General features: G+C 34.3%; 1 protein-coding gene across 1 annotated transcript in view; it reads right to left on the bottom strand.

The window, feature by feature from the left end:
* Nucleotides 1-26,143, bottom strand: part of Orc5 (origin recognition complex subunit 5) — a 67,890-nt gene extending 41,747 nt beyond the window's left edge. Inside the window, exons 1-6 of the mRNA XM_076862435.1 lie at nucleotides 25,964-26,143; nucleotides 23,107-23,199; nucleotides 19,207-19,407; nucleotides 11,837-11,911; nucleotides 8,435-8,546; nucleotides 2,881-3,011 (exon numbers count right to left, since the gene is read on the bottom strand). Coding sequence (XP_076718550.1) covers nucleotides 2,881-3,011; nucleotides 8,435-8,546; nucleotides 11,837-11,911; nucleotides 19,207-19,407; nucleotides 23,107-23,199; nucleotides 25,964-26,035 — 684 coding nt within the window. The 5' untranslated portion in view covers nucleotides 26,036-26,143. The remainder of the gene's footprint in view (nucleotides 1-2,880; nucleotides 3,012-8,434; nucleotides 8,547-11,836; nucleotides 11,912-19,206; nucleotides 19,408-23,106; nucleotides 23,200-25,963) is intronic.
* Nucleotides 26,144-26,659: the final 516 nt, after the last annotated feature.

Raw genomic sequence — 26,659 nt, 5'->3', positions numbered from 1 at the left:
TTTTCTCCTGTTCTGTACTATCTTCAGACAAAAACAAATTTAAAAGCACACACACAAAAAAAGATGACTGAAAAGAATCTTTTGCAGGTGATTTATGAATATATAATCAAGCTATATGCCACTTATGTACTTTGAAATAATATTATGCAACTAAAGGGAAACAGGAAAATAAATGCCTTTATTCTCCTATGTTCTACATATGTAAAAAAGAAAAATAATGTTATTGTTTAGATTTGAGGTGAGACAGGCAAGAAAGTTTAGAAGTGAAATGATTAGTATTAACCTAATCAGTGTGTTATACCACTAATAGGGATCAACTGGATGGTAACTACAGGCAGGTAGGGTGTAGCTGGAGGAGGTAGTCATTGGACGGAAGCCTCTGGGGCATATAATTTGTCTCTGGTCTGCAATCTTTCTCTATCTGCTTCCTGGTACAATGCTGAGCTACTTTCCTCCACACACTTCTGCCATAATGTTCTATCTCACCGAGGGACCAGAGCAATGGCACTGAAGGTCTATGGACTGAGATCTCTGAAACTGTGAGCACCAAATAAATTTTTCCACTTCTAAAATTGTTCTTGTCAGGTCTTTTGGTCACAGTGGCAAAAAAGCTGATGAAAACAAATATGTAATTTTCCCTCCAATGCTCAAAAGATTTTTTTAAACGTTTTTAATATTATATTATAAAGACTTAAACTATATATTTTTTTAAATTTTTATTATTGGTTGTTCAAAACATTACATAGTTCTTGACATATCATATTTCACACACTTGATTCAAGTGGGTTGTGAACTCCCATTTTTACCCTGTATACAGATTGCAGAATCACATCAGTTACACATCCACTGTTTTACATATTGCCATACTAGTGTATGTTGTATTCTGCTGTCTTTCCTATCCTCTACTATCCCCCCTCCTCTCCCCTCCCATTTTCTCTCTCTACCCCATGTACTGTAATTCATTTCTCCCCCTTGTTTTTTTTTCCCTTTCGCCTCACTTCCTCTTGTATGTAATTTTGTATAACAATGAGGGTCTCCTTCCATTTCCATGCAGTTACCCTTCTCTCTCCCTTTCCCTCTCACCTCTCATCCCTGTTTAATGTTAATCTTCTTTTCATACTCTTCCTCCCTACTCTGTTCTTAGTTGCTCTCCTTGTATCAAAGAGGACATTTGGCATTTGTTTTTTAGACTTAAACTATATTTCAAGCTTATGAATATGTTAAAACACTCTAACCTATAAGTAAAAGTATAAGTAAATCTATATGTAAAAGTACTCTTCAGTGAATCCCAAAGGATTTTTAAAAAAATACCACACCTAAATATATGTATTTTCTCCCTTTACATTCTTTTCCTAAAAATATTTTGAATTTTCCTTATACTTTATAATCTATTTTAAAGTGGCTGACAGCATGGAATCCTACAAAAGTCAAATACAAAGGAGTGTTAACTACAAGTTATTCACCAGGAAAGACAAAGGAGGAGTATCTGCCCCTGACTCCAGGAATCTTTCACTTTCCCTGTCTCCTCTTTTTAAGTCCCTTCTATTGTCTGTCATTTCCACTGGGTGCCAGAGGTCCCAAAAGGCATCTTACTTCTGGAGGGTTGTGTTTGTTAGTGCTAAGATTGAACTAGAATAGCTTTTTTTTTTTTTTTTTTTTTAATCTCAACTGAGAAAATGCCTGAAATATACAAGTAAATGTGACGACACCTGAAATCTAAATGTGAATATAATTTTAAATGGTCATCTTTTTCTATGTTCTGTCTCCAACACACATTCCAACACATATTAAATACTATTTAAATAAATATTTAAGTACTACCTTTCACAGCAAAGAAAGGAAAAGCAAAGAAAATGTCCCAAGAAGGATAAAATCTTTACTTTGAAAGTAATTGTTGTCCAGCCTTAGATATATTACTGACTTTTGTTAACTGGAGAATAAGATCTTAAGCATTAATTGAAGGTTTCTAAGAGGGAAAACAGGAAAAAAAAAAAAAAGACAAAATAAAAAGTAATTAAGTTAATTAATTTAAAAGAAAAAGATACACATACACACACACACACACACACACAGAAAAAAAAAACAAAACCCAGAAAGATAAAGAGAGAACTAAAAAACAAAGAGAGAAAATAAACACAACTCTACAATTAAAGTAAGAGAGTCAAAGAAAAAATTAAACATTATCCTTTTCCAGACTGCTTCTGGATTACAAAAATAACTTGTAAATTTTCAAAAATATTAAAAGAATTTTTTATATAAAAATTACTAACTCAAAGTTGGTGGTTAATGAAATACCTGTAATTAAGGTTTCTTACTATCCTCATATCTATCTAGATTATAGGCCAATAGCCATACACATAAAATCCGGAAAAAAATGCATTTCAAAAAAGTAATAAAGAAATCTAAGGGCTGGGATTGTGGCTCAGCAGTAAAGCGCTCGCCTAGCATGTGCGCAACCTGGGTTCGATTCTCAGCACCACATTAAAAAAATAAAATAAAATAAAGGCATTGTGTTGTGTCCATCCTCAAAAAAAAGATTCTCTCTCTTAAAAAAAAAAAAAAAAGAAATGTAAAACTGCTTAAGTTTTAACAACTTCCTGATATCCTTCATTTTTATTTTAATGGACTCCTACATTTTTTGAAATTAGAGAAAAGAGGAAGAAAGAAAATGAAGAAAAAAAAATGTCACTTTTCTAAGTAATGATGAATGTGTAAGTTTTCTAATCTGGTCACAGTGTGTACAAACCTCACACATCAGCCTCAAAAAGCCATGACCAAATTTCCAGAGTACATTTTCAGCTTTCAGCATAGCTTACACTATTTCTATATGGAAAAAGATTAAAAGATATATATTTTTTTTTAAGTAATACGCTCACTCACCAGATGTCTAAGCTCTTTCAAATCCCGACAAACAGTATAGAAAACTCCAAGAAGAATATTAATGTAGGCAGCATAAAAATCAGGTGAATATTCTGGAGGACGATCATGGGATAAGATCTTTTGAAGGTGCCCTGTTCACAGAACATAAATTAACTTAGAATGATTAAGACAGCACCTAATCAGATCTTCTAGCATTTGACAAAGGTTTAAAAAAAAAAAAAAAGAAAAAAGAAAACCCCTCAGTCTCAGCAAGAATTAAGGAATAATAAAACTGTTACAAGATTAGAATTGAAAAGTACGATTTTGTGAATATATATATAATCCCAAATGTGACATACATATATATGACATACATATATTTGTGATACACACACACACATGTACCCAGTTCTTGGTCTAAAATCCTTGGGATTTCCTGAAATGACAGGCGACAGGAGCACCTTATTAATTCACAAGTTCACACTAGTGGGCCCCTACACAGCATCAGAACTAGGGCTCCGCCCCTTAGCCTCCAGGGTAAAGATAAAGTCTGGAGATTGAGTTCATCACCAATGGCCAATGGTTTAATTAACCATGACAATATAATGGAGCTTCCATCAAAACCCCTTTCAGAGAGCTGAAAGGATAGTACATCCTAACTCCACAGGGAGAGAAGTTCCTGTGCTTGGAACCCTCCAGACCTTACCTCTTCATCTGGCTATTCATTTGTGTCCTTTATAATATCCTTCATAACAAATGGATAATAGTAAAAGTAAATAAAAATGTTTTCCTAAGTTTTGTGAGTCATTCTGGCAAATTATTGAACTGGAGAAAGGGATCATGAGAATCCTCAATTTACATCCAGTTTTCAGAAGTACAAGTAGAAATTTGAGACTCAATAGGCATTTAAAGTGGGTGCAGTCTTGTGAAACCCTTAGCCTGATTCCTGGTAATTAGTGTCAAAATTGAATCACTGTTTTCTTGGGTTTTGTTTTATTTTTTTACTCCCCCTCCCCTTTTTTTAATGGAATGTGCTGGATGTCTCTATAATTTTGTTCAGATGACTGTAGAACCTGGAAAAGCTGTTGCTGCTATTGATGCATAACATACTGCTATTATTGGTCTTTTTATAGAAATATAAATATGTATATTTAAACTTGAATTTTTGGAAACTTTAGTTGTGCTATCAACTTTGATGTTCTAAAAAGAATTATTAAACACTACTTAAAACAAATGTGAAACCATGACATAAAAAATATCTCAAGAATCTTCTTGTAGGCAAAATCAATAAAGGGTGAATAATAATATGGATTCTAGCTTATTATTCTGCCTACTAAGTAAATCAACTAGGAAAAAAAAAAGAAGGGGTAATACACAAACTATGACCACACTAGACTATGCTCTTCATTTGTTATAAAATGAAAAGAATTCATAAATGTTTTTATAATTATCATTGTCTGATGCCAATCCTTACTTTGTCATTTCCCCTTTTACCAAGTGTGTTTTCTTCCTACAAATTTGGTATCTTTGCTCTATTTCTCTTTTATCTCAAGTTCTATATATAAATTATATGTTTATGGTCCTAAACTTATATTTTATTTTGCTGAAACTATCATGTTATAGGACAATTAAAATAAAGAGAAATAATTACCTATTACCCAAAACTCTCCAGTTATAGTGCATGAATCAATTATTCATTCATTCCTTTTTGTAATGTTGTCTGCTTCTTGGTGCAATGGTCTCCTTAGTCCTCTGGGTTAAGAACTCTGACTATGACTAGTACTTTAAAACCAGTTCCAGAATGTAAAGGTCTTTTGCAATAACTTCAGATAAAAAGTCTCTTAGGATAGTTGACCAAAAAACCACTTTCAAAGCCTAGTTTCATGCTTAAAATATTATACTTCGAATATTATACTAAAGGGAAAACTTATTGGATTTGCATTTTCCTATCAAAACCCTGAAAATTTTTTCACAAAATGTCAAAATTTGACTTTGGATCTTAGGTACTTTCCCTCTCTGATAGCAAACTTTAAATATAATTTTTTTAATTATGCATGGGAAATTATCTGATACACTGAAAATTTCTAAAAGGTACCTTAAAACTTAGAAATAAAAATAGATATAAAAGATGCCAAATAACTGGATGGATGGAAGAAAGAGAAAAAAAGGAAAAAGTAGATGGTCAGACAGATGAACTTTAAAAGCTCAGACTACATTCCTGAGTGCCCTGTAAACATCTCTGTCTAGATACCCAATTTAGGTAATCTTCAATATCCCGTAAGAAAATTAATTTAGGTATTACCACTGGTCAATGTCAATCCCAATGAACGTCTTCTAAGAAATCAGAACCCCAAATGCATTGTTGTAAAAGTAGTTTAGCTGCTTAGTTACAGTCTACAGATGAAATTTTAGAGTACAAGTTTACATTTAGGAAGTTGTGTCAGATCTAATAGTTCAGGACTATTATTTTAAAGTCATGAAGGAAAAAAAAATTATTTCTATCAGAACGCTGAAAACTGCACCACCAAGTAGTAAATAAAGGAGAAGAGAAACTTTGATTTTTCTCCTGGTATCTTAAAATTTCACTTTCAAAATATTGTCTAACACACAAAGAAAATCTATTCTTAACTTAAAGAGAAACTTTAGCTTCCAATTGTGAATAAGAGGATTCAGAAATATTCTCCTGTGATTAAAAAAAAAAAATGCTGGACCCAATACAGAAAAAGAACATTTTCAAACACTGGACAGACACTAAAAGACTGTGATATCTGAAAACGAAAGGAAATGAGTTGAGTCATGCTATTGTTCAGTCTTTCTAACCAAGGGTCATTTTAACACTGTGGTATAAGGAAAGTCACAAAAGGAACTCACAAACTTCATTGAAGATACAGAGGCTGTGGTGACAGACTTAAGGACTGAATTTGCAGGGCAAAATACCCAAGAGGAAGATGTTAACAGAAAAAGAGCAACAGAAATATGCAAAGCAGTTCTCCTCAAGTCTTTGCTGAATATTGATTTGTGTATGCCTAGAGTAAAACCCCATAATGCTAAACAAGAACAAGTTCTGGGAAAAAACAATTACTGGAAAATTGTAAGTCAAATAATTTCACTGCTCACACAGGGCTGTGAACTATTCCTGTTACTACCAGTCAGTATACAGAAACCATGCTGAATAAATAGAGCATTTAGTAGAGATTCCAGAAGGATGATGTCTTAGAAGTGGAAATAAAATTAAACCTGAAATAAAAGCTATTCCAGATCTCTTATCCAAAAAAGTTTAAAAATTGCCTCAAAATGGTCAAATATATTTTTAAATAATTATAGACGCTTATCATGAGGAAAACCCAATGCACAACAAAAAACACTGCCTATAACAAAATAAAAACTAATAGCTACACAAAAAAGCATAAGGGATAAGCAAAATGGAGAAAAAATTAGCAGAAACAAACACAAAATGAAGAAAAAATGAGATTAATAGACAAGAACACTGAAACAACTGTTTAAAATATGTTCACAAACTCAAGGATATAAAGGAAAACAAAAGCACGATAAAATTTGTCATGAAAAATCCCACTGGATGAGATTAACTTCAGATTAAATACTCATAGGAAAAAAACAGTGAATTTACAGACGTAGAAACAAAAGCTTTACCTAGTAAAACAGAGAGAAAAGAAGATTTCAAATTTAAATACATAAAAAAGGACTTTCGGTGGGAAAATAGCAAGTGACCTAACTTAAATAAAATGCAATCACCAAAAAACAGAAAAGTCAGCAGGGGACTACCAAGAAAAACGGCTACAACTTTTCCTCAGTTGGAGGAAACTACATTCATAGATTTGAGAAGCACAAAAAGCTCCAAGCAGATGAATAAAAGGCATTTTCTTTTTTGACTTTTTATTTCACTGACATTCAAATAATAATATGAAGTTTATAATAAAGGTAGGAGTAAAATGTAAGACAGCATTAGCACAAAGTTGGGAAATAAGAAGTCATTAAAATTTTTAGATTGTTACCTGAGCATAATACCTATCCTGACTGACACAATAACCAAAACCTCATCAAAGCACTATAATCTATCTGAAACAAACACATTCCCAAAAGACATAGTCTGCATTTGATAAAAGATCAAAAAATAAGACTTCTAAATTGGGTCACTAGCCATAAATGCTGAGAAATGGCCTTAACATTAGACACCACATTCCTAAAGACGACACAAGAATCAAGTTAGCGTCATTGGATGATATTAACCACTAATTTCATCCCTTTGCCCTGGTTCCAACTAATTTATTCTAATCATAATTTGGTTTATCAATTAATGTTTTATTCTTTGTTACTTTTTATCTAATTATCATGCCTATGCTTTAAAAAAGACTTGACATGTAAAAGGTAATAATCAAATTTAACATGGATCCATTACTATATACTTTCAAAATATTATCCTATTCTCAACAAAATTAAAAAGATCACTATATTTAATTTTGTCCTCAAAATGTATCTATGCTGCTTTGTAGCTTAAAATTTTTAACCCAAGTCTAAAATTAATTATATCAGACTTTAACTTCACTAAGATGTAGAAAGTCAACATTTTTAGTAATTCACTTAAATTCTAAGCAACTTTTCAATACTTAGAATAGGACAAGAAAAAATTTAACTACAAACAGTTATAACATAGTTAAAAAGAAAAGTTTAAATGAAATATGTTGATTTATCCATTTTCTCTTTTCCTTATTTTGTGATTTTCATAAATAAGGACTCCATCTATTTTGGGTTCCTTTAAAAATTATTTTTTAATTAATAAGCTAAAGCAGGAGGTGTTATCTGGCTGCCATTCTTATGACAACAGGCAAAAAAGTGTTGATCTTAATAATGAACGTTTACAGCTGATTAGTTTAGAGGGATAGTGTTAAGGAGGCCAAGGTCATAGAATGCTTTTTTCTCATACACTGCTAACCACTTTATACTTCACAGTTATAATCTCTGAACTGTAAGTGTCACTTTTGCATCATGATAGCCCAATATTAAGCTGCAAAGATATCCAGCACAAAAAGTCATTGTTTTCTTCCAAAGACAAATATCATCAAGACCTATAAAATTGAAAATTACATATTACCCCCAAGAAAGTAGAAACATAGGGCTAGCAACTGGTATGGTATCACAGTAATACAAAATGGGATTTATATAATCAAGATATATTCCATATGTGTACTGAACACAAGGTACATGACAAATTTAGATTCCAATACAATTTAATATGCTGTACCAAACTGATTCCTATTTGTGTGTATGTTATAATCACAATATATACACATCTTAAAGCACCAAAAAAATGAAAATATACCATTAGCACAACTATAGGAAAGCTACTCATTCAAAAATAATAATTATACAAGAACAGTCCCTCACAGAATCAGAATAAAACTTATGTAAGTGCAGAAATAAAATGTAAGAATTTTATTTGAGACCGGCAGCTTAAGTTTAAGACATCAAACTATTCCAATCTGAAGATTATAACTGAATATGTCAAACAAAACATTTTCCTGAATATCATTATTCAAAACAATGTTTTAAAATTTACCTATGCTATAATCAGGGAAATACAAGACAAATGGCTCAAAGCACCCAGTATCTGGACGAAACTTTTCCCAAATAATTTCACTGAGAAAGATAACAGTCACATTTCTGTCCGTCTGTAAAAGAAAGAGAAATAAAATAACTTTAAATTTAAAAATGTTAATCAGAGAGGTAATTCCATTTGGATTTTTCTTCAAATAAATATAGCAAAGCTCTAACATATAACAAATTATCTGCATATTAATAAACCATGTTTGAAAACCTAATCAAGGAGCTCAACCATTTGCATATTTTCAGACAAAATTACTTGGAATTTCCATAAAATTTGTAGGTTAATCAACATTTCAGTTACACATGAATGCTAGGACAGTCACACAGGACTCATTTCATAGAAATTAAAAAGAATTGTCACTTGAAAAACTAAGACAAACCTTTCATGACAATTTTTTAAAAACCACAAGTTTTTAATCCATAAACAAATAAGGCAAAACCCAGCACTTCTCATTAAAATAGCCAGAGTAACTCAAAGAAAAAGAAATATGGAATTGAAGAAGAGCAGATATGCCATTCTATTTAATTCATAAAACTAGGAAAACTTGAGGTTTTCTCAAAGGCTATACAAGTAATGATGAATCTTAGCATCTAAAATAACCGATGCTAATTGTATATTTAGAAATTACAATTAGTATACAAAAGTAACATGAAAAGAAAAAGCTCAATGTGTCTGTTATCCTTCTACAGAGTGGCCACAAATGTCTGTTATATGCTAGCTAGAATTTATTTGTACACACTTCTTCATTTTCCACATAATTAAAAATTTCCCCATATTCTTTTAGATATCTTCTAGGCCGACAAAGCAAATGTTAGCTGTTTTTGTCTGCAAGTATTCTTAGGGTCTAATCTCATAGATAAATCACACCATACTGTTGTGGTGTTTTACTAGTTATTGATTCCTTACTTGTGTGTTTCTTTCTTTTATTTAGAGACAGACTCTCACTGGGTTGCTTAATGCCTTGCTAAATTGCTGAGGCTGGCTTTATACTCTCAATCCTCCTGCCTCAGCCTCCCAAGCTGCTGGGATTACAGGAAAGTGCCACTGTGCCCAACTACTCGTATGCATCTTATATACCAATTTTCACTACTTAGAAAAGCATTCTTTTGGTTAACAAAGATAGCTGAGTTCAATAAATGAATAATTTTATAGAAAATATATCTTCTTTATAAATGAGAGGAAAAGAGTACACTTTTTGTTTTATAAACTCATCAATTTTTAAGAATCTCTGAAATTATTTCTCTAGTTAGGAAAGTATGTTCTAACCACAATCCTGATTACAAAGCACATGCAAAAGTATTCTATAAAATCAGTTAGAAATACAAGAGAAGCTGGATGCAGTGATGCATGCCTATAATTCCAGGTATTTGGGAGGCTGAGGCAGGAGGACTGAAAGTTTTAGGTCAGCCTGGGCAACTTAGATTCTGTATCAAAATAAATAACTTCAAAAAAGGCTGGGGATGTACGTCAGTGGTAGGGTATCACTGGGCTCAATCCCCAGTACAGGGTAAAAAAAATAAAAATAAAAATAAAAAATTTCAAGTCTGAAAAGATTTTAAATTTTAAATTAGTGATGTTCTCAACTGTTCATCTCAAAGTACTTTCAGTATATAATGGTTTTTATGAGTTCTTTTTAGTTGTACATAAAATAGGAATCATTTTGACGTAATTATAAAAGCACAGAATATAATTTATTCTAGTTCAGTACCCAGTATTTACCTTTTCCCTCCCCTCCTCCTCCCCCTCTGTTCCCTTCCTCTACTCTGCTGGTAATCTTTCTTCTATTTACTTTTTATTTTTTTTTAATTAGTGTTATGTGAATGTACATGATGTTGAGATTTACTATGGTATACTCTTAAATTTAGTTTTCCTCAGATAAATAATAAAAATGCTTTCATTAGAGTTCTCTAAGTGAAATACACTTTTAAAAATCAAGCATGTTTTGGAAATGTCAAAAGCTTAATTCTCTGTTCTGGTAGAATTAAGATTACTGTAAACTTTTAATTTTATTTGAACAGCTTCAATAATTAAAACTAAAACAGTGGAAGGCCTAACTAATGGGAAGGGACATATGATCACCATCACCAAGGATGTGGAGGAAAGGATGTCAATCTACACTGAAAGGGCAAGGGGACAAACATGCCCTCTGGGTATCTGATGGGGAGTCTTACAATAAAGCAGTGGGAAAGAGTGGAGGAGGTTATGCAAAAAAAAGAAAATCCTGGCAACAATAATAACCCTCCCATATAAACACCAAACAAAAGGAAAGGAAGGTGGGGACAACTGGGAAAGGATAGACTTTTGTGGCATTAACTTCCTAATAGACCCCAGAAGCTATATTTCTCTCCTGCCAGCAGCTACACTTCTCTCCTGTCCTCTCTAAACCTTCCCTCCCTCTACTGTGACTAAATGAGAACTTTTGAGAGTCTACCTTAGGAACACAATGACTTCAGTGACACCAAAAAGGACTCTTAAATTTGTAATAGTTTTTGATATACTTTGAAAAAAGGAATATGCTCTAACATTTATCTCCAAGTATTCACTTAATTTTTATTATAATATTGCTTAGTACTTTAATATATAAAACTAGGTAGGTATAAACTACTTATGCTCAAAGCACTTAGAAAATTATAAAACCAAAATAAATGTATTATTAAATATGAACTACAAAATCAACAAAATTTAAAGTAACTAAAAATAATGAATGGTACAGTTTGGTTCAAACTAGCTCTTTGCTTCCTTTATGAATATGATCCTAAACAGAAAAAAGCTATAACTCTTTTGAAATGAGCATTCCTATACTCACTAATATTAGTAAAGAATAAATTTTCTCACCAACTTTCTTTATTCAAAGACTCCAAACCCTGCCTTCTCCATAGAACTATCATTCATCTGACAATCATCCATATTAAATCCACCCGTCTCTTCTCATTGGGCCATGACAAAATAGTAATATACAACAGTAAACAGAAATACAAAGCTGAGATCTGACATGGAGTGGCCATAAGATAGCCATTCAGATGACCCAGAATAGCCATTTCCTTCTCTTTTAGATTACTAAATAAAAAGAAAAACATAAAATTCTTGTAGAGTTCACAGTCTTCCCCCTTGTCATGTACTCTAGCAAACACCTAAAATTCTTTAACAGAATGATTAATTTATAATTAGAAATAAAAACCTAAAATAACTGAAGAGTAAATGTTATCAATTCAATATCAATATTGATATTGATACTAAGAGACCAATTCTCACCTATGACACAGCAAAGTGAAAAAAAGTGACAACATAATCTATCAACTGAGGAAAACACCTATTGATGTACTGTGAGGGAAAACACTCTCACACGTTACTTACCAATTCTTGTAACCTAAGAAATCCTGGCAAAAGATTTGCTTCCATATCTCTTAGATATTCTGCTTTATCTAGAACCTCCAAAAAAAAAAAAAAAATGCAGTGTCAAAAACCAATTATGAATTAACTTTTAAAATGTTATTTACATTCTTAAAACAGACTTGTAACACATTTTAATGTCTAAATAGAAAATTAATTATAGCTACATTAATACCAAGAAAAGATAATGGTATAAGGCACTCTGAGGGCATTTTCTTAGATATATAATACAACCATGTGCATTTTTCATTACACTTGATAAAAGATAAATACCTACCATGAACCAAAAATTACACAACTCTATGACCCATGAAAAACAGAAATAGCTCTGAATTTCATCATACAAAACTTCTCTTGCTTGAACTTTATAATAACATGGTACAAAAGTTCTTCTTTACCTAACTAGATAACTGATCATGTTAAAAAAAGATTAAATTTTGTCCAGTATTATGATAATGCTACTGTGACTTTTCAGAAGCATTTATCTTTTAGAGATACACAATGAGGCATTTATAAGTATCATGATACGATACAGGGGACAACAGGATGCATACAGATTATACAAGTTTGGCCAAAGGCTAATAATTATTCAAACTGGGTGATGGCTCATCACACTATTCTCTTGATTGTACCTAACTTCGATTTTGTTTCTTCTATACCCCCCTTTAAACTTGCCTTGCTGTATTATTTAAAACAAATCCCAAATACTGTATCATTCTATCCATAAATGTCAGCATGCAGCTTTAAAATAAGGACTCTTTATGAAAACATAACCACAGTATCAACATACATTGAAGAAATTTCCCCACTTATCCCATAAACATTTTACTGTTAGCTTGTTTGATTCAAGATTCAAAGGTCCACATGCTATATTTTATTACATTTGGATTATTTGTCTTCAAAGTATCCTCTGTGTAGTTAACTATCTACTTTTGCTTTATTCCTAGACTTGTGATTGTATTCTAGGCCTTCCCAGATAAAACAGGTACATCTGTCCATCTCAAGACCCTTCACTCAATTGCATGTGAAAAAAGATACTTTTTCAAAATAAAGATAGCATTTACAGGGTCCTGAGATTAGGAGCTGATACCTCCAGGGACTATTATTCAGTCTACTATAGTGCCCCACTAAGTTAAACTCCCAAGGTAACCAATGAGTTGGACTTTTGTGCTTTATATGTATTTTTTTAGTATCACTATGAGTTTATAGTTTAAGATACTTAAATAATTCCACCCATTAATTCATTATATTTTTGTCCAATTTTTTGCCACCAAGCTCCCTTTCAAATTGGCTTTTGTGTCTTTCTTTAAATGACCCTAATAGTCATTGATAGTTCCTAGATTTCTAGAATGGTAAAAAGTCCTAGGAACATCTTGCGCATTTTTCTGTCCAGAACTAAAATCATTCTTTCTCCAAAGAAACCTATTTTTATTTCCTAAACATTTACATTTCATTAATAAACCTTATTGCAAATTATAATCATAAAATTAGGAATAAGATTAAGATGCAGGAAATACAAGTTTCCCCAAATAATCCAAGTTGTTTATATCTATTTTATTTATAGACAGATTGAAACAATGTGTGAAAATGATCATACTTAAAATGTTTTATTTCTGGGCTGGTATTATAGCTCAGTGGTACAGTGCTTGCCTAGCACATGTTACGAACTGGGTTCAATCCTCAGCACATTAAAAATAATAATAATAAATACATAAAATAAAGTTAAAAGGGCTGGGGATGTGGCTCAAGCGGTAGCGCGCTCGCCTGGCATGCGTGCGGCCCGGGTTCGATCCTCAGCACCACATACAAACAAAGATGTTGTGTCTGCCAAGAACTAAAAATAAATAAATAAATAAATATTAAAATTCTCTCTCCCTCTCTGTCTCTCTCTTTAAAAAAATAATAAAATAAATAAATAAAGGTAAAAAATGTTTTATTCCTAATTTGTTTGGATAAGATACAGCTAAAATCATTTATTGCTATAAAGATAGTTTCTCCACCATACATTCCCATAATGAAAAATTTCCATTAATCTCCATTTAAATAAATGAAGAACACACATTAATTCAAATAAACTGGTCAATCACAAAAACTTAACCAGTATATAGTTCTTCTGATATAATAATTAACCACTGTACTTAATAATTTTGATATTCTAATTAATAGTCCTTTTTCAAAAGCCATTATCAAATAACTAATATTCAGAAGTAAAAATATAACTTAGATCCAAATATTTTCCTTCATAATTTACACAGAATCATTCTACTAGATTCTTGATTTGTAAGCTAGTTTACTGACTAGAAAAAAAATTCTTAGCAACTTTTCTATATTACTTTCTCAGTACTGAAGCTTACATTCATATATTGGACAGCTTAGCAATCTATAAGGTTACTCTAAAAAATATTCTATATTAAACATCTATACATCTTCTATCCCTAGGCAGCTAACAACTAACTTACTGAAAAGTACTTTGATCTACTAGGTCTAAAAAAACGGTCTTAAAAAAAAACATTTTTTAGAACCAGTATATCAAAAGTACTTTGATCTATTGGGTCTAAAAAATAAGTCAGGCCCATGACTTATTCCTCATGGTTATTTCTAAATCATTGACTCTCCCTCCTTAATAAAGTCACTCGTTTTTGAAATTCTATTTTTTGGGGTCAGCCACATATTCTGGTATCATTCCTCTTTGTTCCTTGAGGATTACAGTTTTTGATTACCATTTCTCTAAGACAACTTCTATGTTTTGAATAGCTGACCCTCTATGGATACACTGGATTCTTAGGTCCTTACCTTATGAAACTACTGTCATAATACTAAAATATTTTTTGCCTTTTTCACCATGTTAACATTTGCAATAATGGTGCAAAAAACAACGGTGGTTTAAACTATTGTCATCTTAGCATAAATCAACAGAAAGGCTGCAAGCTGCACTAGTAATCATTATATTCTTCACTATGCTCTTTTGAGAAGATACAAGAGATGAGCTTTTTCCTAATCCTTCTGCTACATAAAGCCAAGAACCCTGAATATTATAAATAAAACAAAGCTCTGAAAAGTGGAAAGCAGAAGGCAGAATGGCTAGGGACCTTGGGCACAGAAGAATGACTTCAATGTTTGCATCACCTGGTCATTTTGCTTCACATATCCCAGACGTGGAGTTAAAGAAGCCAGCAATACACAAAGACCATTAGGTGTAGACCAAAAAGCCCCAACAGAAAACTACTCTCTCTAGATGAAAAACCATGAAAGGGACAATCCAGCAAGACTTCCAAGACACCACGCTCCCAAGTTGTCTTTGCATTGCTGATTTCCTCTCAGAGTCCTTGTTTGTTTTTCCTCATCCCCTAGTCTCAGTCATTGGACTCATTTCTTTCCAAATTCAGTCTCTCTTGCTAATCTAATCCAGTCTCAAAGATTTATATAGAATTTACATGTTCACTGCTTCTAAATAATTTCCCCACATTGGACCTCTCTTGAACTCCAGATTCACATGTGCAACTACAATATCTTCCACTTGGACTTAATAGTCCACATCAAATTCCTGATCACTCCTTCCTTCCTAGCAATGCACACCTATTGTAGTATTAATTCAGATAATGATTATGCCAGCTTTTTAGGTGCTCAAGTACTTTTTTTAATACCAGGATTGAACCCAGTGGTGCTTAACCATTGAGCCACATTCCTAGCCCTTTTGTATTTTGAGAGAGGATCTTGCTAAGTTGCTTAGGACCTTGCTAAATTGCTGATGCTGACTTTGAGCTTGTGAGCCTCCTGCCTTAGCCTCCCGAGTCACTGAGATACAGGTGTGCACCACTGTGCCTGACAACTCAAATACTTTTGAGTCATCTTTGACTTCTTTCCTTTTTTTCGCCCTCTCTTCCTTCATTGATACATCAGGAAATTCTGTCAACCCACCTTTCATATCCATCCAGACCATTTTTAACCACTTGCACTGCTACTCACAGGTCCTAGTCAACACAACGTTTTGCCTAGAATATTACAAACGTCTCGAGACAAGTTCTATTAATTTCCTAGGGCTGTCTGAGGGGTAAATAAATAAATAAATAGTTTTCTTCACTCTTCCAAATGTGTGGGTTTTTCACACACCAAATAATTTTCAGTTCTCTGTGGACATCAACTGGGTATCCTACAACTGGATTCAATTCTAACCTGGAGTTAGAATCAGATTCCACAAGTTAAGGGAAGGTTCCCCCCACCCTTGAGTTTGATAGTTTGATAATTTGCTTGAACACCTCACAAAATGCAGGGAAACTTTTTTTTATATATCTACCTGTTTATTAAAAGGCATACCACTCAAGGAGAGCCTATTTGAAGGTTCCATAGCACAAAGTATGGGAGAGGGGAACAGCACTTCCATGCCTTTTTCAGGTCCACCAACCTTCCAGTACCTCTAAGTATTCAGCAACCTGAAAGCTTTCTGAACTCCTTACTTTTGGGGATTTTTACGAAGGCATTATTATGTATGTACAAGTGATTAAACAATAGGCCAGGGGCTGGGTCTACAGCTCAGTGGCAGAGTGCTTGCCTAGCATGAGAGGCACTGGGTTGGATCCTTAGCACCACATAAAAATAAACAAATAATTTAATAAAGACATGCTGTCTACCCACAACTACAAAAATTAAAAAAACAAAAACAAAAACGATAGGTCACCAGTGAATTAGTCAATCTCTAGTCCTTCCTCCCTCCCAATAGGTCAGGTTGTGGGCCTGAAAGTTCTAACCCACTTGATTAATTTCCCTAATAACCAGTCTTCATCATGAGGTTATTGAGGAGCCCACAGCCCACAGCCACTCATTAGTTAAAACACAAAAATTAAAACAAAACAAAAAAACATATCACTTTGGAGATGCCAAGGATTTTAGGAGCTATGTCAGGAAATGGAAAGAATACCAAATATATATTTCTTATTACATCATAATCAAAGGCTACCATAATAAAACACCACAAATAGGTGGCTGAAGCCTACACTTACTGTCTAAAATAGAAGCATTGAAAGCACCTTATTCCTTCTGAAGGTGCTGCAGAAAGATCTATTTCAGACTTCTCTTCTAATTGCTGGTAGTTCTTTGACTTGTGGCAGCACAACTCCTATCTTTACATGGCATACTGCCTATGTATGTCCATCTCCAAATTTCCTCCTTTTGCAAATCATATTAGATGAGGGGCCTATCCTTCTCCAGTGTGACTTCATTTAACAGAGTAGAATGGCAATTACCTTATTTTCAAATAAGATCACGTTCTAAAATAACAGGCACTCAAAGTTCAACATATGAATTTTGGGAGAAAACAATTCAATCCACAACACTACCATGCTTGCCTTTACCTTTGCACCCTTCAGTTGATTCTCAATACCACCTCTCCCCACCCTATTTACAGTATTCCAACCACAAAGGCATCCTTGGCATGCCCCAATTTCCTTTGCACTTTCATTTAATCTCTTTCCCTAGAATACTCTTTTTACAAATGTTTGTTCACAGCTTGCTTCAAACTTCTTTAACATTTTACTCAGGTATCATAATCTCAGTAAGATGTCCCTATTTAGGAAGACAACTATTGTACTGTCCCCTATCTCCCTTGGTTCTCTTCTTCAATGTCATGAATGCATTATACCTGACATACTGTATGTTAACTTGTTTATTATCTTTCTCAATTAGAAGAGGGAAAAATAAGGTCTGTTCTATCTCTAATAACTAGAATAGTGTCCCTAGTAAGAGTCCTCAATATTTTGCTGAATATATAAATGAACAAAACTAAAATGTAGAAGAAAATATATAAAAATATTCTATACATTTTAGGAGATGCAAGGATGCATAAAATTTGGTCCCTTCTGTGAATTTATAATTTAGTTGTTATGATATTAAAATTTAATTCCAAATCCAGTGATAATTATTCCTCTTAAAAAGATTAGAGGGGTGGGCTGGGGTTATAGCTTAGTTGTAGAGTGCTGGATAGCACATGTGAAGCACTGGGTTCAATCCTCAGCACCACACAAAAATAAAGAAGTAAAAAAAAAAATAAAGGTTAAAAAAAAAAAGAGTATTTTGAAAAATTCACTAATGTAAAACACATTACAATAGTCTACCTTATCTGCAGGTTTGCTTTCCATGGTTTCAGTTACTCATAATCAACCACAGTCCAAAATTATTAAGTGGAAAATTCCAGAAATAATTCATAAGTTTTAAATGGCATGCCATTCTAACTAGCATGATGAAATTTCTCGCTGCCCCACTATCCTAGAAGGGATGTGAATCATCCCTTTAGGAAGTGGATCCACATTACCTCCACCTGCTAGTCATTTAATAGCTATCTCAGTTATTAGACTGATTAATGTCAAAATGCTTGTGTTCAAAACCATTCTTATTTTACTTAGCAATTATTCAAAAGTGCAAAAGTACTGATGCTGGCACTTTGTATAAGACCAAGAAAAGCTTTATTGAAAGTAGTTTTGGGAATGTATACATACACCACAGATAGGGGACTACTATACATATTTTCAATTGTCTGTTGGTCATTTTCACATTGACGTAATAACAATTCAAACTTAGATCACCTAAAAATCAAACAATTTGCTTTTCACCTCAAAACTACCCCATACACAAGTGACAAGTCTAACCTTTTCTTTTTCCATTTATTTCATTTTCAACTTTTGCCCCAACTCTAGCATAGGCCCAAATTTCCTCTCATATCCATAGTCTTAATAGCCTCAAAACCATTCTTCTAGCATTCAAATTTTTCATCCTTCTCCAATTCATATTTAACACATGTTCAGAGTAATCTTCCTAAGCCATATTTGTTACTCTTAAAACCTTTACTCTTGCCCTTTCACTGCCTAAGAAACGAAATAAAGTGCTTTTGTATAGTTTTCAAGACCCTTCATTATTTGATGCCACCTATCATTCTAGACTTCACTTTCTCTTTTCAAGCTTTGTAACACACTACAACTAGACTATGTGGCATTCCCAGGAATCCATTCCATGCCTTTGGCTACACAATTTCCTCCATCTGAAATTTTTCTTCTTTAGTTTCTTCCTAAATTACCCTGATTATTCTATTAGTGCTTGAAATGCTACCACCTCAAGAAGCATACCAGAGGGATTTAGTCAGTACTAGGCAGTGATTATCACTTATCACATTCTGCATGCAGTCATATGTGAATATCAATTTTAATTCTCCTGATAAACAAAGTTCCTTTTAGATAAAGAATAGTACCAACATTTTTGTATCTCCAAAGCACCTTGTATAGTAGCTATTAGAGAACTAACCTAATAAACAGTTTTCACATAAGAAATGACATAATCTAATTACTTACAATGTATACAGTTTGATCCTTGAGACTTTCAGCTTTGGTTACTTGTTTAAACAAGCGAACAAAGTCATTAAATGTTTCACAGGTTATTTCAGTAGAACATCCCTCCTCTGAAGAACTAAGATGACTCAACTTGTTTAAAATCTTTTCCAAAAGTAGCCTCAAGGTAAAGCATTCGACACAATTCACAAAGACATGCGGGAGCTGAAAAGGAAAACCAAAAAGTATAAATAGAAAATGTAAATGCAATACACATTTGTCTTTCTATTTGGGGGGGGGGGGTGGTAGCAGGGATTGAACTTAGGGACACTCAACCACTGAGCCACATCTCCAGCCCTATTTTGTTTTATTCAAAGACAAGGTCTCACTAAGTTGTTTTGTGCCTCACTGTCACTGAGGCTGGCTTTGAACCAGCAATCCTCCTATCTCAGCCTCTCAAGCTGCTGGGATTGCAGGCGTGAGCCACCGCACCTGGCTCCCTTTCTATATTTATGCACTACCATTCTCCAAGTTTCCCTGTGCCCCAGGAACCTGACCACTATAGACTAAATCTCCCAGATTCTTTTATTTTCTAGCTGTTTAGAGAAACAAATGGGAAAAAGCATCAGGAGACTAAAGAAGAGTAGCAGGAGCTACTCTTATTCCCATGAACCTCCTCCCCACATCCAGTGACCCAGTCTGGCTACATTCTTCTATCAAATACCAAATTCCAATTGAGCAGCCCATCTTCTTTCTAAGGCTACAATTCTTGCTGGATTCTTATAACAGGTCCTATCTAGAGTCCCTTCAATAGTAAAGGCCCTGGTGCGTCACTATTCTTCTTGGCTCCCTTAAAAACTCTCAACTTTTAGAAAATAGTGTCTTCATTAAACTCACTTTGATTTTTTTCTTTTGAGCTTGCCATTTGTTTTCTACAATGATTCAAAGCAAACTACAAGTTTTTTCTAAACAATTATTTTTTTAACTTTATTTATTTTTTTTATGGTGCTGAGGATCAAAACTAGTGCCTCACATGTGCTAGGCACCTTACCACTGAGCTACAACCCCAGCCCCTCCTCTGAACAATTCTTATAAAGAAACCCAAGTACATTTGAATGCTAAAATTCTTAGAGGGAATCTCATATTTATAATTTAAAGAAAATATATTTCATGATGAAAGAACTCAGGTTAAAAAAAGAATTTTAAGAGTTAGAAGCCAAAATAATCTTCCAATGAGAATTATAAGAACTTGATGTATGTTTAAACTATCAAAATGAGGTAATTCCCTACAAGTAATAAGGAAATATAATCTGTTCTTAAAATGAAATCACAAAAGCAATACTGATCATTCAGAGGAAGGTAATTTGTGGCATTTGTGGCACAAAGAATGAAAGCTATAACTATGTTTAGTGACATTCTTTAAACCTCATTACCAATAAGGAGGCTTTTTTCCTCTCTGTGTAAAAGGCTACTTAATATTTATCTTGGGCAGTTGTATCAACATTTGCTAACCCCTTTCAAGCTCATTCCCTTATGTATAAGAGTTACAATGTCTCTAATTTAGGTTTCTTGCTTAACTGCATTTGTGCTTTCTAAGACCTTTCATAGCAACATATTCTAAGTACATACTTCTGTACCTATTCCTGAAGCAGTGAGAATCAAAAGAGATTAAACTGATTAAGGAGGAGCAAAAATTACAGTGTTAAAAAATGGAATTCAGGGCTGGGGTTGTGGCTGTTGTAGAGCACTTGCTTAGAATGTGTGAGGCACTGGGTTTGATTCTCAGCAGCACATATAAATAAATAAAATAAAGGTCCATTGACAATTAAAAAAAAAATGAAATACAGTTCTTCAATATGAAACTTCCTTATTTGACTTTCAAGCTTTTTATTCAACATGTATTTTCTGGACACTTCATACACAGGTTCTTCTTTTTTATTTTTTTTATTTTTTTTATTGGTTGTTCAAAACCTTACAAAGCTCTTGACATATCATATTTCATACATTAGCATACATTAGCTTCCAGTGAGTTATGAACTCCCATTTTTACCCCAAATACAGATGGCAGAATCACATCGGTTACACATCCACATTTTTACATAATGCCATACTAGTAACTGTTGTATTCTGCTACCTTTCCTATCCTTTACTATACCCCCTCCCCTCCCCTCCCATCTTCTCTCTCTATCCCATCTACTGTAATTCATTTCTCTCCTTGTTTATTTTCCCATTCCCCTCACAACCTCTTATATGTAATTTAGTATAACAATGAGGGTCTCCCTCCATTTCCATGCAATTCCCCTTTTCTCTCCTGTTCCCTCCCACCTCATGTCTCTGTTTAATGTTAATCTTTTCTTCCTGCTCTTCCTCCCTGCTCTATTCTTAGTTGCTCTCATTATATCAAAGAAGACATTTGGTATTTGTTTTTTAGAGATTGGCTAGCTTCACTAAGCATAATCTGCTCTAGTGCCATCCATTTCCCTGCGAATTCCATGATTTTGTCATTTTTTAGTGCTGCGTAATACTCCATGGTGTATAGATGCCACATTTTTTTAATCCATTCATCCATTGAAGGGCATCTGGATTGGTTCCACAGTCTAGCTATTGTGAATTGTGCTGCTGTGAACATCGATGTGGCAGCATCCCTGTAGTACGCTCTTTTAAGTTCTTCAGGGAATAGTCCGAGAAGGGCAATAGCTGGGTCAAATGGTGGTTTCATTCCCAGCTTTCCCAGGAATCTCCATACTGCTTTCCAAATTGGCAGAACCAATTTGCAAAAATGCAAATGTCTCAGTCAGGACCTTGTACACTTGGATTCTAAAGTTGGCAAGTTGAGTATAGAGCCCAACAGTTGTATTTTAAAAATGCACAGAAGATCTTTGGGATCAAAGGCTAAAGCCCACAAGCTGAAATGTGCTAAGCACTGTTTGGTGCTTGGGAATGAGCTCAAGAAACTCAGTATAAAGCCAAGGAAAAACAACACAAAAATCACAGCTGATGTAGGTAAACATTATCACAAAATTTAGAGCATTGAGGCTGCATCCTCAGAGGTAGAGTAGGACTGAGGTTAGCAAACCAAAGCCTGAGGGCTGGCCACATGTTTTGTATATATAGTTGCTGTGAAACATAGCTATGCCCATTAGATAGGTACTGCCCATCCTCAGCTTAGGATATGAAAGAGGGCATGGCAATACTCATAAATAATAGCAGCTACCCTTTACCAGTTTTACTATACACTAACTACTGTGGCAAGCATTTTTCATGTATTAACATTTAGTTCTCATAATAATCCCAAAGGTTGTCACAATTTTTCCTAGTTTGCAGATGGGGAAGGCACTAAGTGGTTAGTTCACATGAGCAACACAAGTCTGCCAGATTCTAAACCCCAAGGTCTTAACCATTATAGTATGAAAGAAGCAGATTTTCATATTTGTAAAAGAACTTACTGATATGTCTGTATTTCCCCAATATCAGCCAAAGAAAGAGAGAAGAAAATCTGTCTCAACTTAAAGATAACTTTCTAATGTCAAGATTCAACTTATCGGGGCTGGGGATGTGGCTCAAGCGGTAGCGCGCTCGCCTGGCATGCGTGCGGCCCGGGTTCGATCCTCAGCACCACATACAAAACAAAGATGTTGTGTCCGCCGATAACTAAAAAATAAATATTAAAATTCTCTCTCTCTCTCCCTCTCTCACTCTCTCTTTTAAAAAAAAAGAAAAAAAAAGATTCAACTTATCTAGTAATTAAGGAATTTTGAAGTTTACACTAATCGAAGGTATTCAAACAAAACTTGGACAGAAATGTTTTATGCAGAAGACATTCCTTCAGAGAAAGGTAAACTGGACTAAATAATCTCTCAGATCCCTTCCATTTTTAGGAGTCTATAAGTAAAAAATCAACATCGACTTTAGGGTTATTCTTACCTCTAATGTTTTCAACAAAGTTTGCGTTACATAGGTCTTTCCACTGGCAGTATGTCCATAAATAAAAATGGATGGAAAGCTGAAATGATGTCTCTAGGGAAGAAAAGACAAATATTAGCCTACACATACACAGAAAGTGAACATTTATCAATTTATGAAAAAGTTTTATGTGGTATAGTAAAATACTCAGTCCAAACTACTTTAATAGTGAACATACAGTAGATTCATCCTCTCATTTTAAGCGTAAATTCAACTCTCAGTACTTCTTCTGTTATAAAATTATTTGTAAAATTATATTTGGCATATTTTCTTATATGCTATACATTATATGCTTATGCTTTTGTTATTGTACAAGTTTACAATATACACTCTGGTATTCTCAACTTTCTAAGAGGCTTAAGGGACTATTACAAGGATAATTTTGTCTGTGCTCCATTTTAATCTTAATCCTTTTAAGCAATCTAATGCCCTTGCAGGTTGCAACTTCACTGTACGTTTTAAAGTTTGAAAAGAAGCATAGACAACCACTGGGTTGGAATACATTTCAAAAGTTATCATTCTGAGGAAAACATATAGAATACTTCTGGGTTATGCACACTCACTGACTCTAGCATGAGTGTATACATTTCATCTAGTCAAACATTCATAAAATCTGTATAGTATATATTTCAAAATACATTTTGGGACTAGGGGAGTAGGTTCAGTGGTAAGCACTTGCATAACATGTGTAAGGCCCTGGATTTGATCCCCAGCACTTCAAAAAAAAAAATTAATTTAATTGCAAGATCCTCCTGCAGTATATTAAGTCAGCAGCCTACAAAAAATAAAAATGATCAAAGGCCACTTTATTGGTCTAATCAATACTACAAACATACTTCATTCATTCAATGAACATTTATGAGATAATTACCAAATGCTGAAAACCATAACACATTGAAAATTTCAAGCATCAGTAAAATGCAACATCTACTTTAAGAGTTTTTATAGTCTAGTGGGGAGATATATATTTTAAAAATAATTACAAGAAAATTGGATGATGTAACTTTCATAAGAAAGTTGAATCTTGATCATTTCTATCTAGTAGATGATAGGACTACTAGTTGCAAACACTTATTACATTCTAATCACTAAGTTAAACATTACCTTTTACAAGACAAATTAAGAACTCAGATTTATACCAAAAAAAAAAAAAAAAAGCACTTTCTATGGGGCATATACCTATGATAAAAGCAGATTAACTGCTAAATTCAGACTTAAAAGTTACAAAATGCATTTCTAAATGCACGAATCCTTAAGTTTGTTTGTAATAATCTCTTAAAGTTAACTGGCTCAAAAATTAAATGCATATTACTGAGCACCTCTGCTATCCAAATAATATATATCACCTTTAAAAAGAAGCTCAAGACCATGCTTTAGGAGTTTTCCCCAAGCTACACTAAATTTCATTTTCTGGAATCCTACAACACTTGTCTACATCCACTATTAAATGCCTAGTAAAATCCCACCTTATAACATCTTTTTCTATTATTATCCAGAATTATAGCAAACTTTTACATGGTTACTTAACATTTCACCTTTCTAAACCTGCCTAATAACTATAATAAGCCAGAATCTGGCATAGTGCTTGGCTCAGTAAATATTTAACTGAATCAATAAATGAATTCTGTTAAGAAACATAAACTGATTATTGTTGTTGTAGTTCTTTGTTACAGCAGTTCTTTGGATTTCTCATGTGAACAGTACCTTGCAGAAAAGTAATGGTTAAACATGATCTGTTAACAGCAAAAATCAAAACCCTTTCTATAATCCATTACTAAATCAATACTACTAATCACTATTTGCCAATATTATTTTTCAGGGGAAGCACTCTTGGTTGCAGTGATCTGGGTTTTATCATATCCAGAGAAGGAATCAGCAAAAAATGTTTCAGTAATAATAGGGATAAGTACAAATGAAAGCATTATAACTAGAAAACTGACTAAGAATGTAGTTGTTGACCTCTCACTTCCCTAATTAACAGTGTCCCTTTAGATAGAGGGTGGGACTTTTCCACTAACACTTCACAGGCCTCTTCTCTCATCCAACATTTCTGGATCAAAGTAAACTAAAATATGGTTCACAGATAAGGTCCAAGTCTGATTAATTCTAAGCCTAATTAGTGAGTTTGAAGCAAAAGGTACACAGAAAACAATAAAAAAACAGATTAAGTTGTTAATTGGTTAATGCTACCCACCCTGCCTATGGAAAGGACTCTTTAGCTGTGTTCATCCAGAAAACCATCTCTCCTCTAGCGTTATTAGACAAGGAGAGAAGCCTAGGGTAGACCCCTTCAGCTTTTACAATTCTGGAAAAGCTGCTGAATTTTTAAGCCTGATGCACTGCTTTGGCCCTTGATGGCTTTGAAAACCACCACTGTCTACACTTGACTTAAACAAACTACTTCATTTAAACCTGTGAAAATATATTTCAATAGTATTCTGCAAACTCATCTGTCATACAAGGTTCTGTTCTGCTGGGGTAAGATCACACGCAACTTCTAGTAGCTACTTCGAGCTAACATCATCTAAAAAGCATGGCATGTGTAAAAAAGAACATTTACTGGCCAACGTCCTTTAACAGAGGCCGACCCTCCCTCTGCAGTATTCTCTGACAGGGGTTAATGACAAGATACTTTGGGTGAAAGTGCAAGACATATCTACAACACCTCCTATCGCAACATACGAGACGGTCTATAACCCCTGAAACACCATTCCCCACCCCCACTCCGCACCCCGCACCCCGCCACAAAACAGGAACGAGTGGCAAGACCAGGTAAATGTTTTGCCTAAGGAGTTATACAACAGTTTCACCACAATACCTCTCCAAACAGGGACTGCAAGGTGGAGACTTGGGACTCGCGACAAAGGACCATATTCTCCAAGTGAGGCATTTTGGCGGGTACCACCGCAAAGGGCAGCTCAGGTATCACCGGCAACAGCTTTCCTTCCGCCTGGTGGTCCAGGCTCCCGCCGGAAACCGGACCGCCGCGCTGTGGGCGGGATCCGTGCGGCCAGGCGTCGGCGTGACGGCAACACGTACGTGAGGCGTTTCCGCCGCTCTAGTCTTTCACGCTGAAGCCGCGTACCTCTCGTTTGTCTTTTGCCTCTGGGGGCTATGGGGGAGGTTGCTGTGTGATGACTCTCTTGGGGCGCAGCGTTTTCCACCCAAGAGCCGAGAAGTGTAGATAGGGATGGGTAGTGGAGAAGGAGTGGAAGAAGCTAAGAGGTCCTATGGGATCGCCATGACTCGCTAACCGATAGCTTCAGTATTCCCGCCTGGAGCCCCAAATTTGAAAGTCTTGAGCACCGGGAAACACGGGTTCTTGCCTTACTGGGACCTGTGGAAAGCGGACTCCGATATCCAGCATTCTCAAAAAATGAGGCATTTCTCTGACGAAAAGGTTAAAAATTCGTGGCGTCCAGTGCAAAAGAGCGAAACAGAATTTAATAAACTTGGAATGACTATTCTTCGTGCAAGCCTAAAAACAGACTCGGATGTGCCTCTCCTCAGGAGA

This window comes from Callospermophilus lateralis, chromosome 1, assembly GCF_048772815.1.
Source record: "Callospermophilus lateralis isolate mCalLat2 chromosome 1, mCalLat2.hap1, whole genome shotgun sequence".
Classification (NCBI taxonomy): Eukaryota; Metazoa; Chordata; class Mammalia; order Rodentia; family Sciuridae; genus Callospermophilus; species Callospermophilus lateralis.
Note: the sequence above shows the minus strand (reverse complement) of the source record. Positions and strands in the feature narration are given on the sequence as shown.